The sequence below is a fragment of the Artemia franciscana genome, chromosome 21 (genome assembly GCF_032884065.1).
Source record: "Artemia franciscana chromosome 21, ASM3288406v1, whole genome shotgun sequence".
NCBI lineage: Eukaryota > Metazoa > Arthropoda > Branchiopoda > Anostraca > Artemiidae > Artemia > Artemia franciscana.
In genome coordinates this window covers 24,368,979-24,388,912 of record NC_088883.1, presented here as the reverse complement: position 1 = coordinate 24,388,912, position 19,934 = coordinate 24,368,979, and the positions used below count along the sequence as shown (strand labels likewise).

General features: G+C 32.9%; 2 protein-coding genes across 5 annotated transcripts in view; both read left to right on the top strand.

Moving 5' to 3' along the window:
• The window catches only part of LOC136041031 (E3 ubiquitin-protein ligase NRDP1-like), a 30,915-nt gene extending 28,479 nt beyond the window's left edge, over nucleotides 1-2,436 (top strand). For all 4 annotated transcript variants that reach the window (XM_065725556.1, XM_065725553.1, XM_065725555.1 and 1 more), the window contains one exon: nucleotides 1,842-2,436. In XM_065725556.1, the coding sequence (XP_065581628.1) occupies nucleotides 1,842-2,171 (330 nt within the window). In that variant the 3' untranslated portion in view covers nucleotides 2,172-2,436. The remainder of the gene's footprint in view (nucleotides 1-1,841) is intronic.
• Nucleotides 2,437-18,253: 15,817 nt separating this feature from the next.
• Nucleotides 18,254-19,934, top strand: part of LOC136041034 (E3 ubiquitin-protein ligase NRDP1-like) — a 29,789-nt gene continuing 28,108 nt past the window's right edge. Inside the window, exon 1 of the mRNA XM_065725564.1 lies at nucleotides 18,254-18,438. Within this exon, the coding sequence (XP_065581636.1) occupies nucleotides 18,349-18,438 (90 nt within the window). The 5' untranslated portion in view covers nucleotides 18,254-18,348. The remainder of the gene's footprint in view (nucleotides 18,439-19,934) is intronic.

Here is a 19,934-nt window from a genome sequence, read left to right as displayed (position 1 = left end):
CGCTGGGACATTTGATAACAAAGTCCGGAAGCTTTATGTTCTGGGAATCGCACTTTACAAGCGAAGAAATAATGTCCGAAGCACAGTTTAATGCAGCATTGGCTCCTACGCGCTTCGATGGGACTTCATTCGGAAAAAGCTTTAAAAAAAGCAATTTACGGGTCTCACCAAGAGAAGAAGACTCGAAGAAATCGGCCAAGTACTCTTTTATCGTATCGGGCGAAACTCCTTTAGCAAGATTTTTCTGTACAAAGCACAGGATAGGATTGTAGAAAAGTTCATCTTCGCACCAATTGCCAAATCCCATTTTCTCTAGATTGAAGGTTCACTTGCGAGAGAAGAAAGGGAAGCGTTGGAGGCTGCCTACCTTGTCCCTGCAATTTAAGGGACAAGCCTGGTGGGTACCACGGCTCTTGCAAACAGCTCTCCCCCACCCTTCTGCTTACTTTTCTCCTCTCACCTTTATCGTAACGCAATCGTCTATAATATCGGAAATTATAATTATTTTCGCAACTGCTTAATCCTGACCTATATCATATATAGGTCATGAAAATATCGATAAGAGAAATCACTGTTCCCAAGGGAATTTTCACTCAAGTCTGAAAATAATCCGCTTATTTATAATTCTTTGGACACTGAATTAATTATTATGAAAATATTGGCTATATGTCAAGTAGAGACGATAATCCTTTACCAAATATTAGTGATAGGTTCAATCCAAAATTAGGTCCTCACACCTTGAACTCTAAATCAATTATATAAAGTATATAATACTTTATTATTAAATATAACAATTTATACTTTATTATAACAAAATTATACAAAATAAAATAAAATTTATTTTGATAGCCTCGGTAGTTACGTGTTCGCCTTTAAGTATTAAAATTTTTAAAAAAGTATTAAAATTTATTAAAATTCAATCCAAAATTAGGTCCTCACACCTTGAACTCTAAATCAATTATATAAAGTATATAATACTTTATTATTAAATATAACAATTTATACTTTATTATAACAAAATTATACAAAATAAAATTTATTTTGATAGCCTCGGTAGTTACGTGTTCGCCTTTAAGTATTAAAATTTTATTACAGCTTTGAGTTCTATGGTGTAGACATTGATGCTTAATAATCACTCATAAGGAGCAACAAACAAGTAAGTATAGGGCCTACGTAAAAATGCCTACATAAATGTTTCTGCTAACATCAGGGGAATCTATGATTGAAATTTATGCTGCAGTGTTTATTAGAGGTGAAAAAGAGCTGTAATACAGTTTGCCACAAAGCTTAAAGAAAAAAAATACCTTAATATCATTGGTTTTCATGTTTCCTTTGTTAACTCACTATTCATAAAATATACAACTTTTTTAGTATTGGTTAGAATTTTCCGCTATTAAGTTGATTTTTTCCTTCAGTGATGCTAATTTAAAACATATAAAATTTATTAGGTTATAGGTTACCTATCAAATGTTACCTATCACCCCGAAAAACTCGAGGGATCTTAATGAAAATATAACTAACAGTTTCAGCATAATATACAACTTAACAAAGATTATAGGCCAACTAGCCCCCCTATCCAAACCCCTTTTTTCCAAAAGAAGTACTTCAGGACTGATAAAATTGTCCCCCCCCCCACCCAGAAATTGTCTTCGAGTGGACTCATCCCAATTAGCTAGGGGCTTGATTTACTAGGACTTGGAGACAACTGTCCCTCCCTGACTTTGGTTTAAGTATAAGTTGGTTAGACTGAGCTTTTTGCAAATAGTGGGATTTGCTTCAGCCGAGTTTTATTTTGTTAAATATTGTTCTAAGAATCTCAACGGACTTTTTTCTTTTTGAAGCGAGTGAAAGAGCAGCTATCCAGTTCAGGATGTCCTTTGGAGATGGTTAAGACTCTGATTGAGAATTCAAATGAAAGTCGATGGCCTTTTGGCGTACGCTCCGATGAAGCTCGAACAGCAAACTGGTATCTATTAAAGGACTATCGTCGTCGTGTTGGGAACAAAGTACTGTATTATAATGACTTCAACATAAGAATTAATCTTATAATGGCATCAGATAATGCTCACATGGACCAATACTTATTTGTAATTAATCCTGGATTTTTAGTTTTAAGCATGTTCACTGACACATGTGAAGAGTTTTTAATAACAAGTATTGCATCAAGATAATTTACGTTTTAACCAAATATTACGTTTATAGATAATTTTACGTTTAATTCCAAATATATAAGAGTCCATAAGTTTTGAGTTCGAGCCTGAGAAAATGTGTTTGATCTTTTCGTGTTGGTATAGTTTCATATTTGCGTTTGAAGATAATAAAATTGATCACTTCAAGTGCTTACCTCAAATTTTTAAAGTGTTGAAACGGACTTTAAAGCGTGTTTGGACTTCTGTGCATTTTAGTGTCCTAACCAATAAAACTAAGCACAAAGAATTTTCAGTTTCTCCAATTAGTTTTAGCAAATATTCATAGTTATTCTGTTTTTTACAGTATATGAATAATTTATTCACAAATATAATTGTTTACACATAAATATCTTTAATTTATTATTTATTTGTTATTATTATTTAATAATAATAAATAAATGACCAGATTACCTTCAATGACCAGAAGTAGGTTTACCGTGTACTTTGTACCTCTAATATGTTTGCTAGAGAAGTATTTATCTCTATTTGTTACTGGTATTTATCTCTAACATATCGAACATATGCAACATTCGACTTTTTGCATATGTTTTTCTTATATAAATGGGGTTTTCATTCTGCAAACCTCCTTACAAGCTCGTATCCATTTTCTTAAATTTGCATAAATAATTTTGATGAATAAAACACTGTAAACATTTTTGATACAAATCAATTTACAGAACACTATGCTAAACTTCATGTAACTAAATGGTAGCTTGTAGCCTCTTTAATGAGTCGAACCATAATTTCAGTCCTTTTGTAAGCCTTTTAAAGTAAACAAAAAATACATTTAAACATTAATTTAACATATTTAATATTAAAGAGATTGCCTAGGGTCTCTGACAGCTTTCTTCCGTTTAAGCAACTATAGAATCCTAAACTTTGACATAACTTTAACAAGATTATATCAAAGTAGTTAGCAATACCTGAAAAACATCTATAAAGTCAGACCCTCAAGGGTAAGTTACGGTAGATCCTCATATAACAAGAAGGCACTATATGTATTCAATGCTAACATTACGGTTACTGGAACTAATGACGCTAAGGATATTGAGGTGAAAGTTTTTGAGGGAGTTTCAATAAAAAAAAACTATATGCATGTAGGTTTTCAAAAGAGTATACAAGGACAAAGAGTTGGAACAAAATTCGAACTTTGTATAAAAAGTGAGGTATTGACGAGGGGGCGAACCCCCTCATATATGTAAAAGCAGTATCATAAGGCAGTGTCCCTCTTTAATAGCTAGAGATATCATTGACTTTTGAAGGAGTTAGTTCGATTGGAAATTAAAAATTTTAGTACTCTTTGAGAGTCAAAAGAGATCGAAGGGTAAGCAGCCTTCCTCAGAAGCCCATTCATTTTTCATACAGATCCAGTCAAAAGCTTTAGACAGCCATTTTGTTCAGTATATTAGAACAGTCCAGTAACTATGTCTCTAGAGATGTTAGATATGTCCCCCCCCCCCACAATTAAGCAATTAGTCCATAATGTTCTAAAATTAAATGTTGCTTAACAATTAATCAAAAGGAACTGCGTGTATGGCTGTCAATAAGACACCACAGCAACATATCGAAAATTACTCTTACGTTGAAACTTTCGAGGCTACTGCTATTACCAATTCTGCTCTTACAATTTAAATATTTAAAAAGATGTAATTGTATACAGTTTGTCAAAGAGCATAGATAGAATTTTTTGGGAATGGTATTAAGTTTTGTTTTTCAGGTTAACTTGAGGAGACATAAAATTAAATGACACAATACTATTTATGTCAGGATTAAAAATAGTTGAAAAAGATTCTTCAACACACAAACAGCAAGGCAAACTATGAATTCTTATAGAAAAAAAAACGAAAGATATAAAATATTTATCTTTCAAAAAAAAAGACAATGCCATTAAAATGGAACAGAAATTAATTTTAAACCTTTTTCCAAAAACAATGTTTTCAAAGAAAAGTAAAGAGATCCCTTAAGCCAAAAAATAAATTCAAAATTTTTCCAAGCGTAAAACTGCTACAAATTGCCATGAATAAATAAAGGAAACCCAGAATTAACAGAAATTAAATAGCAGAATCAACCTCAAAACCGGCAAAAATGAACATGAATAGGGCTGGAAACCTCCAATACTTTTCTAAACAATGAGATAATTTGCACTTTACTTAAAAACGAAAACAGAATACATTTTAAATGTTTTTACTTTGTTAACTTAATAAATTAAAAATTGTAAGGATAAAATATCGGTAAAAATATTGAATAAACAACTCGCGTTTAATTGTTTTTTTTTTTTTTTTTTTTTTTTGTAATGTAATGTTAGTTAATCCGATGTTAGGTTGTTCAAAATGATGATTATTTTCGTGCGGAAACTGGGAAGGGTTTTCTTAAGATATATTTTTGGAGTTAATGGGAGGAATTCTTTGAGTTTCTTTCTCGCCTTTCTATTATGTGTCTCTCTTTCTTGTTTTTTCACTTTATCTTGCTCTATACTCCTCTTAGTACTTTTTTGTATCTATAGAGGGTTCAAATATGTTATATTTATATCTATTTGGCTTATAAGTAATATTTTGAGGTCGTATGCCTGAAACATAATTTTCTCGAGGTAAGTTCAGCGCAATTAAATATGACTTGTAAAGCAATAGCTTATTAGCAGTTATACTTTTCAAAAAAAAATATTTTTGTAAAATTCAGATCAATACTGCTATTTAAAATGACACCCAAATTACAAAAACAAATACTACAAAAACACTAAAATTAAACTCTAGTAATTAATAAAAATTACATGCAGAGTGATTCCTTATCGGAAATTAGGGAGCCTGTATGTCAGAGGGTAATGACAGTTTATAGTTATAAGTATATTTGTTGATTTGTATAATCGCGGGCATGGTTATAAATGTTCAGCTTGGCGAGTCCGGCTCAAACCCACAACAAACAAGTGATATTCATAGTTTAAATTTGTCTAAGATGTTTAGTTGTTTTCTTATTCAACTTCTGCAGTGTAAATTATCAGTTTGCATATGATTGGTGGTTTTGGCATTAAGCTATTTTAATGCTCCATAATGTTTTGTTATTCAGACCAAGGTCTTCAAACACATTTTTTTTTTTATAAATGGCTAAACAGTTTGAAATTTCAGAGTATCGAACATATTATTTAGCTTAAGATAAACTGTTGTTTTAAGAACCTTTTGAAACTTGCTTAAACCTCGTAAGAAGATTCTTAAATAATAAAAATGCTTATTTCAATTCCAACTACTACTGTCATCTCATTCTGCTAATAGCTTTAATCTTTACATTGTCCTGTGAAGATCCCCTTACTTTACGCAACTTCACCATAAAATGAAAATTTAGCAGAAAAACTGCTTTTTTTAACCCCTTGGCTAGCAATTAGAGTCGCCAAAGAAATTCCTTTAGATGGGGAAAAGGGGTGATGAAGTGCTACAAGGTTTTTCACTGAGACTAAAATAACAATGTCTCTCTATTTATTTATTTATTTATTTATTTATTTATTAAATCTATTTATAAAATTATATTTATTATATAATTATAATATATATAATATTATTATATAATATAATTATAATATAATATAATTATAATATAATTATATAATATAATTATATAATATTATAATATATTATAATATTATATAATTATAATATTATATAAATATATATAATTATATTTATTATATATTTATTATATTTATATATTTATTAAATCTATTTATTTATTTTCTATTTATGCATAATAAAACAAATACATGTCCAATTATCAATTGGGATAATCCATTTACTTAGACAGTGAAAACAAGTACAAAAGTCTAGATATTTCGATCAAAAGTCCTGAGAACAGCTTTAACTGTCTAAATAAATAGATATATTTACATTGGAACGTTTTTTTGTTTGTCATAGAAAGGCAGTGTGGTCTGAGAAAAGGATACCTAATTTAAGGTGTTACGTCGAAACTCGGGAAAAAATAAACATATACGAAATGGACGCAAATGACACTATGTGCAAGTTAGATGTCAATAAGACGTCTCAGCAGTATCTGAAGAACATTTGAGGGGATTAAAATCAAACTTACGAGGTTACAGCTATAACTAATTCTATTATTATAGAACTAGATCAAAAGGGTGTAAGTGTATCCAGGTTAAAAAAAAAAAAAAGATGAAATTTCTTAGGAACAGAAATGAGATTAAGTTTTATTTTTTAGGATAAGCTGAGCCGTGAAAATATACAATATGTATCCAGATTTTCAGAAGGGCGTCTATAATTTAAAATATTGAATATTTTGTTCAGCATATAAATACTAAGGCAAAGTCTTGATTCTTATAGACGAAAACTGAAAAGATTTGAAATATATATTTTTTAACCTTGGCGATTAAAAGCGAACGGAATCTAATTTATGTTGCTTTAAAACAGAATAAAACTAAAAAAAACAAGGTTTTTTAAATGAAAGTAATTTGCGACATTAAAACTTAAAACGAACAGAAATTACTCCGTATATGAAAGGGGATTTTCCTCCTCAACGCCCCACTCTTTACGCTAAAGTTTGACTCTTTCTCTGAACTATACATTTTAAAACAGTAAAAAAAAATTTTTCGTAAAGGGCGGGGCGTTGAGGAGGAAAATCCCCTTTCATATACGGAGTACTTTCTGTTCGTTTTAAGTTTTAATGTCGCTCCTTACTTTCATTTAAAAAAAAACTTGTTTTTTTTTTAATTTTATTTCTGAACGTTTTTTAATTAATGCATGTTTTGATCTTGGCTCTCCGCACATAAATAATTAAAACGAAATTTGCATATTAATGTTTTTTGGCTAAATGGCTTTCTCATAGTTTTAATCGGAAGATTTTGAGAAAAAAGGAGAGAGGGAGGAAGCCTAGTTTCCCTTCAATATTTTGATTACTTAAAAAGGCAACTAGAACTTTTAATTTTTTTTATGAACATTTTACTAGTAAAAAATATACATAATTTATTAATTAATTTACGTAACGAACTTCTATATTCGTATATTTTTATTGCGTATAAGAGGGAGTTCACCCCACGTCGATACCTCGCTCTTTACACTAAAGCTTAAATTCTGTCACAATTCCTTAAGAATGACCCTTGAATCACAAAGGCCGTAGAATAAATAGTTGAAATTACTAAAAATACTTTAGCGTAAAGAGCGAGGTATTACGAGGAGGTAAACCCCTCATATGCGCAATAATTTCTGCTCGTTTGAAGTTTTAATGCTGCTCCTCACTTTCAGTAGAAAAAAACTTTTCATATTTATTTTTTCATTTTTTTTTTAGATAATGCTAAAAAATCCTTCGCCCCCTTCATTGAAAGTCTCTTCCCCCATAAGCAGTTTTTCCATGGAAAGATCCTCCCACGTACCCCCCTCCCCACCTCAACTCTCCCTCCCAAACCAAAAAAATACCACTGAAAACGTCCGTACACTTCTCAGTAACCATTACTATATGTAAACACAGGTCAAAGTTTGTAACTTGCAACCCCTCCCACGGGGACTGCGGGGGAGTAAGTCGTCCCCACAGACATAGTTATTAGGTTTTTCGACTATGGTGAATAGAATGGCTATCTCAGAATTTTGATCTGGTGACTTTGGGAAAAAAATGAGCGTGGGAGGGGGCCTAGGTGCCCTCCAATTTTTTTGGTCACTTAAAAAGGGCACTAGAACTTTTCATTTCCGTTAGAATGAGCCCTCTTGCGACTTTCTAGGACCACTTGGTCGATACGATGACCCCTGGGAAAAAAACAAACAAAAAACTATTAAACACGCACCCGTGATTTATCTTCTGGCAAAAAATACGAAATTCCACATTTTTGTAGCTAGGAGCTTGAAAGGACTTTTAGGGGATGTTTCCCCCTATTTTCCTAAATAAGGCAAATTTTCTCAGGCTCGTAACTTTTGATTACAAAGACTAAATGTAATGAAACTTATATATTTAGAATCAGCATGAAAATCCAATTCTTTTTATGTATCTTTTAGCATCAAAATTCCGTTTTTTTTAGTTTCGTTTCCTATTGAGCCGGGTCGCTGCTTACTACAGTTCGTTACCACGAACTGTTTGATCAAAGGCGCTATGTGCATGCTAGTTGTCCATAAGACATCTCAGCAATATCTCAAGATTGCTTGAAGGGTTTATGTTGAAACTTTCAGGCCTACAGCTATTACTACCTCTGCTCATACTATAGAACTAAATCAAAAGGGTATAAGTGCATCCAGGTTACCAATATAAACAGACACTATGTCTTAGGAACGGAAAACAGAATTTATTTTTCAGGATAAGTTGATCTTTGAAAATAAATGAAAATGTACTACATGTGTCCAGATTTTCAAAATGGCGTATACTAATAAAAATTATTGAAAAATTCTGTCCGGCAAATAGTATGCCAAAATCTTGGTTCTTATAGAGAAAAACTGAAAAGATCTGCTATGTTCTTTTTTTAACCAATGAAAAAGGCTCTGCCAATTTAAAACGGATGAAAATTTGTATTAAAAAGTTTCTACACCAAAAGAAGTTTTTTAAAGAAAAGTAAAGAGCGACATGAAACCAAAGATAAGCAAGCTCAAACAGTCAAACTCAAAATGATCAGAAACTAAGAGAAGTACGTCTGATGCCTCCCATGCCTTCTAAAGACCAGAACATAATTTCAGGGGCGTAATTTACTATGGCGCAGGGAGACAACTACCCCTTTCAGACCTCATTTTCCCCCTCCCCCAGCTGAAATTTAGTTTCAGCAAAAAATCCCGTCAAAACTAAGATAAGTCTGGATAACTCACCTATCCAGAGAAGCAGATATATCTTTGCCTTTATGATAATGAGTGGATAATTTTTCGTTTTTCACTGTCATTTTCGCTTGATTTGGGAAAATTGGCTCCAACTTCCCCCCCTCCCAGGATTTATACGAAATTATGACACTGCATAATTTGCAATTTACTGAACATTTTTATAATTTTTTTTTTAACTTACATAAATCTAAATTATTAACGCTGTGGAATGAATGTAAGTATATATTTAAACTGTCAATCCACATTCATTGTTATCAGTAGTCTTGGTTATGGCGGTGATTTGTTTGTCTATTTTTCGAAATTATAAAAAATAAAATGACTCGAGATAAGAATTGTTTTAACTAAAGAAAAGCTAGCAACGTTTGTAACTTAACTCCATAAGACCAACTAGTTCGTAAACTACATTCTGAAAATTAGTTCATCTGTCTTCTACATTATAAGTTTCTAAAATATTGAGTTTCATATCTAACTATTTTTGGAAGGCTCCGCTTGAATTCTCAATCTGAAGTTAATCAGTGTCAAAACTGGAAATTATGTCTTTTAGGATGACACCCCCTCCCTACAGCCCTCAGGTCAAGGGCTATAAGTTATGCCCTGGGGGCATTTAAGGTTTTTATAGAAGATGTTGTTGTAGTAACTTTAAAAAGGGCTCATTCGATTCGAAATTGAGAAATCTAGTGCCCTTTTTAATAGTCGAAAGTGATTGGTGGGCAACGAACTCCCCTTTCAGGCCAATTCTTTCCCCACACAAATCCAATCAAAATTTTGAGATAGTCTTTTGTTAAATGTAGTTGAAAAGTTTGGAAATTATGTCTTTGAGGTTCACAACCCCCCCCCCCCCCCTCCCACAGGCCTCGAGGGCAAAGGCTGTAATATATGCCCTAGGGCCATTCACTGTTTTTATAAAAAGTGTTGTAGAAACCTCAAAAGGGCTTATTTTATTGGAAATTGAGAGGGCTAGTGCCCTTATTAATAGTTGAAGGTGATTGGAGGGCGAATTCTCTCCTCCCCACGTTAATTCTTTGCGTAAAACCCTTAGGCAGGATAATGTGGGCCAGAGGGGTGTCCTTTGTCAGCCATAGATTACCACGGAGGCAGTCGCATACACAATTTAGAGTGGAATTGACGGGATCAGAATTGTGGAATCGGAAGGCAGAAGTGGAAAATCTGGAACTGATGCAACCGGAGCCAGATTTGGAATTGGTATTGGAGGGGGCATAGTGGGCACTGGAATTGGTTGAACCAGGGATGAAAGCCAGTGGAATCGAAGGTGGAACCGTTGTAACCAGGGTCAAAAGTGGTTGAAATCGAATTGGATATCACTTTATTTTTAAAAATATCTAAAAGTATCTTAGGAGTGATGAGGGGTGCAAAAGGGGTAATAATTTTGTATGATGGCACATTTTTTTCTAAGGGTGCAAGTAGTCCTACAAAATAAATGGTTAACATATATATTTATTTAGACAAAAAAAGACAGTCCCACAGCGAATTGGCGTTTTCAAGCATTTTGTGGTGAAAACAAAGATTCTAGCCAAAAAGCTATTGTGTGAAAATTCTGAGATAGTCAATTGATTTAGAATTACCGAAAAAACTATACGCGTATTGAGCCTCCTATTTCCGAAGCAGTAATGAAGTACTCATTGGCTTCTAAAAGTACTGTTAGTCCTACAAAAAATGGTTAAAATAGACATTTAATTTTTTTCAGAGTAAGGTGTTATTTGGTGCTGTATTCATGAATTTGCAAATATATTCTATGTTTTTCCTTTATTTAGGATAAATATATTCCTATATTTATCTGAAGGCACTTTGAGAATCGGACAATGAAATGTTCTCTTTTAGGCAAGTATTTTGTACTTTCTCTTCAGTTTTTAAGTTTTGCAGGATAATTTTTTTAGAGACTGGGGATGCCGGCTCCCGTTGATTATGGGTATACCATGAAGAGAGAAAGGTGAATATATCACAGTTCACATAATTGAATTATTAATAAAGTGAATATTCCGCTCGATGCCTTTTTTTATACTCTTTACGAATATAATAATCGCTTTTGTTGCAAATTCAAAAATTAAGCACTTTTTTTTACCTAACCCAAGCTATCCTAACCTAACTATGAATAATTTTGGCACTGAGAAGACGTAGTATTGTTTTGTCGAAAACGACCGAGAAAACAGCGCTGAGAAAACGTAGTATCATTTTGTCGGAAACGACCCATAACTCATTCTTTAATTGAAAATTCGTCATTTTTAAGAGCTCAAAAAGTGCTTAAATTTGAATGTGTGATAGAAGCGATTATTGTATTCGTAAAGAAAATAAAAAAAGGCATCAAGTGGTATGTTCACTTTATTGGTAAGTCTGAAATATTTACTCAGAGAAAATGACACCTGATTGTCTGAATTGGTAAGGTGGTGACATACCAGTGGTAGTTCTGACCTTTTGCGTCCGGGGTAAAAAATATTGATTAGCTCCCACCTTGTCTACCCAAAACTTATAGGCCAAATTTCAACAGATTTTTTCGATTTATTTAAATCTGGCTTTCTTTACTTTAGCCTCAGCAAAGCTATTGATTATTTCATCGCAATTGATTGCTTATAATTATTTAAATCGGTCCACTTACGTTTTGCTTAAAGTTCAATTTAAAATTGCATAAATTCGGTCTACTTTCTGTTATTTCCAAGGAATGGTGATGAAGATATGGGAATAATGAAAATGTCGAAATCAATTCGCTGACACTGGCAACTACACCCTCTATTTTATTTTAATAGAAATCCTAAAACTAAAAATGACTGTCATTTCAGAAGAGAATCAAATGCCTAACTTATATCGGAACGGGCATAAAAAAAACGTATGCTCTCCTCCGAGAGGGGAAAGCTACTGACTAGATCCAAAGAAATACTCGCTTTGCCTTAGGCACCCGCTATATAACGCCGGGTTATTATTTTCAGATTAGTGAAAAGTTTTAATTGTTATATGATGAATATGCGAAACATGTGTAAATAAAAAAAAACACTTAATCTCCTACAACAAGGGAAATGTACTGATTAAATGATAAGAAATACTCGCTTGGCTTCAGGCATTCAATGAGTTTTCATCGTTGATAAGTTTATTTCTTTTTGTCTTAGGTTCAATTGTTTAACCCTTTCCTTTTAGTGCTGGATATTTTTTACCAGTGATGCAAGAAAAAAGTAAAAATAAATAATAATCACAATGGCCGTCTGTGATAAAACTATTGCCCAAGAAAAGGAATATAATTGTCGAATATATGTGAAGGGAAGGAATAGAACAGAACTTCTCTTCTGAGGACCCTTCCCCTCAACAAAATTGAAACATAATGATTTAAAGTATGATTTAGTGAGGTATTATTCACACACCCCTCCCCCTTACTCCACTCAAATATCATCAGATCTAGGAAAACTTTTTTTTTACAGGGAAAAGTATTAAGTTTGTCGCCCAACCTTGCTGCAGCGGGGATCAAACCCTGGTGCTCCGCATTGCCAAGCAGAGCATCAATCACTGCGCTACAATAGGTTAGGAATACTTTACAAACCATAATTAAAATATTTATACCTATTGCGGAAAAAACAAAAATATTCCAAATTCTGTATACAGAAACCCTTTACTAAGTGACATTAGTGAATAATAAAATGAATTCTTGACAAGAAGAAGACAAGGAAAGAAGGAGCGCATTATTGGCCACCAGAAGCCTTAAAATAAGTTATTATTAAAAATGTGGAAATATCTTAAAACCCAAACCCTAATTGTTAAATATATATCCAAAGAAAAACTAATACAAAAATTAAAGTAAATAAAAATAAATACGAAAATAATATTAAGTAAAACTTCAAAATAAAAAATGTTTGATAAATTAAAAATTCTGTCAATAGAAAGGATTGTTAATGAGGAAAATGAAAAAGAGGACACGTTAATGCCACCCATGTAAAAAGTGATATTCCTTTCTGTTGAAGGGCGAGGGGGAAGACAATCCCAATGATTTAGTTTTTATTTAAATCTGTTGCCTTTTTTTTAAAGCTTTTTAGATTGCTGTCAAAATTCCCATTAATTTGTTACCGCTCTAAACTTTAACGTTAAAATCAATCGGAAAAATAAGTTACTATTCCTGAATCAACTCTGAAATCTAATTTGCTGCCGCAAGTAAGGGACTTAATAAAATAAGCAAATAATATATTGTAACCACTTCATTCTCCACAAGACTTCATTTCAGCATTAATTTGGGATTTTTAGTATGACTTCATTATGGGTAGAGTTACATTTGTGCGTTGACGTCATTGTATGAGCATCGAAGTACGTGACGTTATCATATGAGCATCAAAGTGATGTGATAAATATGACGTCCTCTTTACCATATATTTTGTAATTCCCATGGTTTGGTAGTTAGTTATTACTTGGCATTTGACAAAGTATATTGCAATGTTTAGGATGATTTTTAAAGTTATTGTTGTTGGAGTTCCAATTTCTGTTGCTACAGTATCAGTTTGCTGGTGGGCTTTTAAAAAATACACAGAATCTGAAATGAAGGCAGGCTCAGGACAAGATTTTATATTTGACATTGCCATTCTGAAAGACAGTAAGAATTTCAGCACGTCGCCTGTTGAAGAAGAAGAGTCGACCCCTTTTGCTGAAACAAAACCAGAAGAGGTAACAGAGTAAGTAAAGGTCAATGACTGTACTCCAGAGCCTGCAACAAAGGAAAAAAAAGAGAACTGGGAGCTTCTGGACGAAGAACAAATAACCCCACCAGAAAAGAACAGAGTCAAGACAATGCTCCTCTGACCAAACTAGAAGAGAACGCCAGTAAAGGTGAAAAAAGGTCATCCAATTCATCAGTAAGCAGTCCAGCAGGAAGTCAGAATGAAGGTTTGGAAAATAAGCACTCTTCCTATAAAGGTCAAAAGAGACAAACGACAAACCAAAGCGATACTAACTTTGACAATGCCATTCTGATTCATAAACACATAGACAGTAGAAATGTAACGACATCACCTGTTGAAGAAACCACTAAGGACGAAGAAAACGAAAGTGACGCAAAACCTTCATCAGCAAAAATTGCAAATAAACTTTTTCTTCAACCATCTAATGCATCGATCGCCTTGATCAGTGAGCGAACCAAGACTCCAGTTAAAAAAGCTTTACATGAAGGGGAAGAAGAATCTATTTCCCATTTTGATGTCAATAAACAACAAAGAGAGATAAAACTCTACAAAAAAAAACTTCAAACGAGACGACGGCCAGTAGAGAGGAAAGACTAAAACAACGTGGATATTTCGCTTGTATCCAAACATTGCGTCCTCAGCACAAGATAAAAAGAAAACTAATCTAAAAACAAATAAAACCACCACCAATAATAATAAATACAATTGTCGCTACTTATCCACGTAGGGAAAAGAAGCTATTCGAGTTACTTCAATGAGAACATCAAAGCAACATCAAAGCAATGTTCTCATTGAAGTAACTCGAATAGCTTCTTCTCCCTACGTGGATAAGTAGCGACAATTGTATTCTATTTCTGTTAACTTCTATTTCTGGTAACTTCTATTTCTATTAAAGTTTTTGTTAAATTTAGAATAAAGGACGATGAGTAGACAGCTAAAAAATAAACATAGCACTTTATTCAGAATTTAATATTCTATCTAAATGTAGCAATCATTATCTCTACAGAAAAAATTCTTGAGATTTAGATACTTCTGGATTTTCTTATTCTGGAATTTAAAAAACCTACTTGCAGGATAGCTTATGGCTTACTAAGAATGTATTGTCTTGGCAAGTTTTTTTTTTTTAAGATTGATTTTGAGAAAAGATTGTTGAACAAATCGGAGAATAATTACATCTGAACCGACGAATGTGGGTGCTGTGGTGCTAGAAAAGCACAGTTTTGTTCAAAGATATCGGCATTGGTACGGTGACGATTGAAAACTTATTTTCAAACATTCCTATCCTTAAAAAAAGGTATTGTTTAAATCTGAGAAAGGTTCTAGATTACATGTATAAAGGAATATTCTCAAACGTGACTGCAGAATGCTTGTTCAGGACTCTCGATAACACGAAAATGGATAAAGCAAACTCTTTGGCAACAATTTCAGTAGTATCTATTAGTATCTACCAGTAGAAAAGTCAAATTGAGAAATAAATAGTTGTATGTAGATTCATGTACTCCTGTCATGAATAGCGAGATGATGAAATCGTTGTCATGTATCAACGCTTCAGAGACTAATTAAGAAGCAGTGATGATTGTCTCCAGAGCCTCAGTTTTATGCTACACGTAATTTACTATACTTTTCTAGTTTTTCTTGTTATAAGTCACTCTTAAGGAAATTCACAACCATTTTGTTTTTGGTAAACCAAAAAAAGACTAGAATCATTTTTGTGATTTTCATAGCTTTATTTTTTGGGTTAATGAACCAAATATCTGATGATTTTCTCTGATTAACATATCAGTCGATTCACTATTATATTTTCTGCTTATATTAGCATCATTCCAATTATAAGTTCCTGTCCATTTGTCGAAGAATGCTCAATAGTTTTGAATTAATAAAAATATGGTTGTCCTATGTTTGATTAAATAAAAAAAAACAAGTTTTTTAACTGAAAGTAAGGAGCGACATTAAAACTTAAAACGCACAGAAATTACTTCGTATATGAAAGAGGCTGCTTCCTCATCAACACCCCGCTCTTTACGCTAAAGTTTGACTCTTTCTCTCAATTCTTCTTTTTAAAACAGTAAAAAACTTTAGCGTAAAGAGCGGGGCGTTGATGAGGAAGCAGCCTCTTTCATATACGAAGTAATTTCTGTGCGTTTTAAGTTTTAATGTCGCTCCTTACTTTCAGTTAAAAAAACTTGTTTTTTTATTTAATTTCTTAACGTTTTTGAATCAATGCATGTTTTGATTTTGGCTCTCCGCAGAGGAATAATCAAAACGAAATTTACATATTTTTTTTTTGGCTTAATAACTTTCTCATAATTTTGATCGAATGATTTTGAGAAAAAAAGAGCGGGGGACGAAACCTAGTTGCCCCCCGATTTTTTGGTTAATTAAAAAGGCAACTAGAACTTTTAATTTTTTACGAATCTTTTTATTGGTAAAAGATTTACGTAACTTATAAATTAGCTTACGTAAAGAACTTTTGTATTCTCATGTTTTTATCACATATATGAAGGGATTCACCCCATCGTCAGTACCTCGCTCTTTACACTAAAGCTTAAATTTTATCCCAATTCATTAAGAATGACCCCCTGAATCACAAAAGCCGTAGAATAAGTAGTTGAAATTACTGAAAATACTTTAGCGTAAAGAGCGAGGTATTAGAAGGAGGTGAGCCCCTCATATGGGTAATAATTTCTGTTTGTTTTAAGTTTTATTGCTGTTCCTTACTTCCAGCTGAAAAAGCTTTTTCACTTTAATTTTTTAATTGTTTTTTTTTTTAAATAATGCTAGTAGCCTATATCCTGCTCTCCCTTCATGGAAATTTTCTTCTCCCATTACAAATTCTCTAAGGAAAGTATATCCCCCTCTTCTCAACCACTCCCCCAAACCAAAAAAATCCTCCTGAAAACGCCTGTATACTTCCCAATAACCATTACTATATGTAAGCACAGGTCAAAGTTTGTAATTTGTTGCCCCTCCCGCGGGGACTGTGGAGGAGTAAGTCATCCCCAAAGACAAAGTTATAAGGTTTTTAGACTACGCTGAAGAAAATGGCTATCTCAGAATTTTGATCCGTTGACTTTGGGAAAATAATTAGCGTGGGAGGGGGCCTAGGTGCCCTCCAATTTTTTCGGTCACTTGAAAAGGGCACTAGAACTTTTCATTTCCGTTAGAATGAGCCCTCTTGCAACATTCTAGGACAACTGGGTCGATACGATCACTCCTGGGAAAAAGAAAAACAAAAAAACAAATAAACACGCATCCGTGATCTGCCTTCTGGCAAAAAATGCCACATTTTTGTAGATAGGAGCTCGAAACTTCTACAGTAGGGTTCTCTGATACGCTGAATCTGATGGTGTGATTTTTGTTAAGATTCTATGACTTTTAGGGGGCGTTTCCCCCTATTTTCTAAAATAACGTAAATTTTCTCAGGCTCGTAACTTTTGATAGATAAGACTAAACTTGATGAAACTTATATATTTAAAACCAGCATTAAAATGCGATTCTTTTGATGTAGCTATTGGTATCAAAATTCCATTTTTTAGAGTTTTGGTTACTATTGAGCCGGGTCGCTCCTTACTACAGTTCGTTACCACGAACTGTTTGATTATTGCCCTTATATGATTTATTTTAGTCGTCTTTCTTAAAATAAACACAAAAAGCTACTTTTTCGGACCAAACAAGTAACAAAGATAATGTATATACAAACCTAAGGTAATAGATTATGAGAGTTCATTTCAGCAATATTTAAAAAACCATATGTATTTTTGTAACAATATCAGCAAAATCTATTACCAGCTAAAAGTTCCAATCCTAGACTTTCATTCTAGAATCTACTTTGTAAAAGCATTTAATTTTTTTATGAATATAAAAGTCCTGCTGAGCATGAAAACAAAACTGGAGCAAGTTTTTGGTCCGTTCAGACACATAGAAAACTTATTTGTACAAGGACAACTAGGTCAAGTTATGATTGAAAAATTGAGAGCTAGGACTAATTAGACTAAAACCAAGACAGACAGTTTCTGTGAGATATAAAGCTGGCTTTACTTTTTTGGAGATGTATAAAATGTATTATCCCCCCCCCCTAATGATGATATTTTATCATCCAAGGGCAAAACTAAAGTTGATAGACATACATTAAAAGTAATTCAAATCGGCTTATTCTTTGACAAAAAGCATTTGGACTCATCCTTTTGGGTCCTTGTGGCTTTGAAGTTGGCTGATGCTCCTCCCTGGTGTTGATTTTTATAGTTCCAAAAGGGAAACAAAACTACTTTGGCTATTTTCAATGGGATAAACTGAGGGCTATCAGTTCTCTGGACTATTTAAAGGCGACTAGAAATATTTTCAGCTTATTTTTTTTATCTCACTACAAACTCAAAACCTCAGCTTAGCCCCTGCTTGCACGTGCCAAGTCTCTAAGTCAAGTTCATTTTTTGCAATGTATCTTCCTATTGCATATTATTTTTACATATAGGATTTTTGAATTGGATATAAAATTTTGGTTTTGGATAAGAACCATGAAATCTTGAACTTTCGTGTGTTTACTGTAATACTTTTTCGCATCCGAATTCCCCAAAACTCCTGAATTTAAAAGTTCGGCAGAATACAAACACCATTAAAATTCGGGAAAGAAATGATTAATGGGAGCCAGTAGGAGTGACTATTGTATAGATTTTTATTGAATTTATCTGAATTAATCCATATAAGTTAGCATTTGAAATGGGAATTGATACAGCAAGATTTTCGGGAGACATTGATGGAGATCTGCTTTGTTCTATTTGCACATTTGTTTTAGAAGACCCTGCTCAGGTTTGTAGGTTATTTGACCATCTAAGAGGCTACTTATGTAGCAAAGGCTTTTTTAATTTTTTTTTTAATATGGCAAACGAACTAATAGAACTTGAAGTTTTAATCTGATTTTCCTTACTTTTGACTTGAATTTTGCTGGGTTGTTGGCCAGTTGTAAAGGAAACATAATAATTTGAAATAGCCTAGGTGTATGGTATTAGAATCTCTTTAGATTTTGATTTTGAATTAGCCACCACACAAGGAGACATGTTAAGAAAACAATTCCTACTTCATAATATACAGAACAATCCTAGTTAGTCTAATATATTTTGGGTAAAATTCTAGTTAATTGACTTCTTGCTATCTTGGAAAGGGTTTAGGTTAGGAAAATGAAACTTTCAGGGAGGGGTCTACAAGCTAAAGTATGTCCTGGGAAGCTATTTTAAAGTACCCACCTCCACTCCTTCTCCCTCTAGAGGGTCCTTAAATTTGCCTACATGACAGGCCTATACCTATTTCAATTTTAACAAAACAACATTTTACCTTAATTTTCAGTTACTAGTTGCTTTTTCTATGCCTTTAGTTCTGAAAATGCAATTCATGTTATTTGAGAAGAATTTTGAGCCATAGGCTATCAATGTTTTTTTTTTCAACATTTAGGAAAGGTAATTGCATATCTTTAAAACCTAATAAAATGGAATTGAGTAAAGTTATGAAGCTGAAAACAATTTTGTTGTACTTCAATTAAGTGAAAGATCTATTTTGTAAGGTTTCACTTTTATAACACACATATTTTTAAAGGTCATCAAAGGTCAGGGCCCTCTAGAGGGAGGAGTAGAGGCAATTGCTTCAAAATACCTTCCTGGGACATACTTTAGTCTGTAGATTCATCCCTGAAAGTTTCATTTTCCTAACATAAACCTTTCTGAGATAGCAAGAATTCAACTAACTAGAATTTTACCATATTTTGCAGCAGGACCTTTATCTTTACTTTTTTCCTTGATTTTTATGACAAATTAATGAGTTGTTTAGAACATATATATAAACAAAATATATACCTCCAATCCCCTTATGTGGTAATATATAAATACCCTGAATTACATTCTGAATCTAATTATAACCTTTATTTGCATAACAAATGAGCTTTACCCCCACCCCTAAGTATATCCAAATCTGGGAATACACTTACACTTTGTAGGGGTAAAGCTCATTTGTCATGCAAATGAAGGTTATATTTGGATTCAGAATTAAATCTTGGGCTTGTATTTGCACATGAGGGGATAGAGTATAGCCTATACTCTGTTAAAATGTAGGTTCTAACAAATTCATGAATCTCTTCGAAAAACTAGATAAACAAGGAAAGAAGTGAAGATAAAGTTTGTCCTGCTGCAAATATATTAGTTAAGATTATAATGCATATTATGAAGTAAGAATTATCTTCTTAACTTGTATCTCTATAGAGTGATACTGGTTGTACAATACTGTTTACCCTTTAAGGGTATCAAACATAGCCCTAG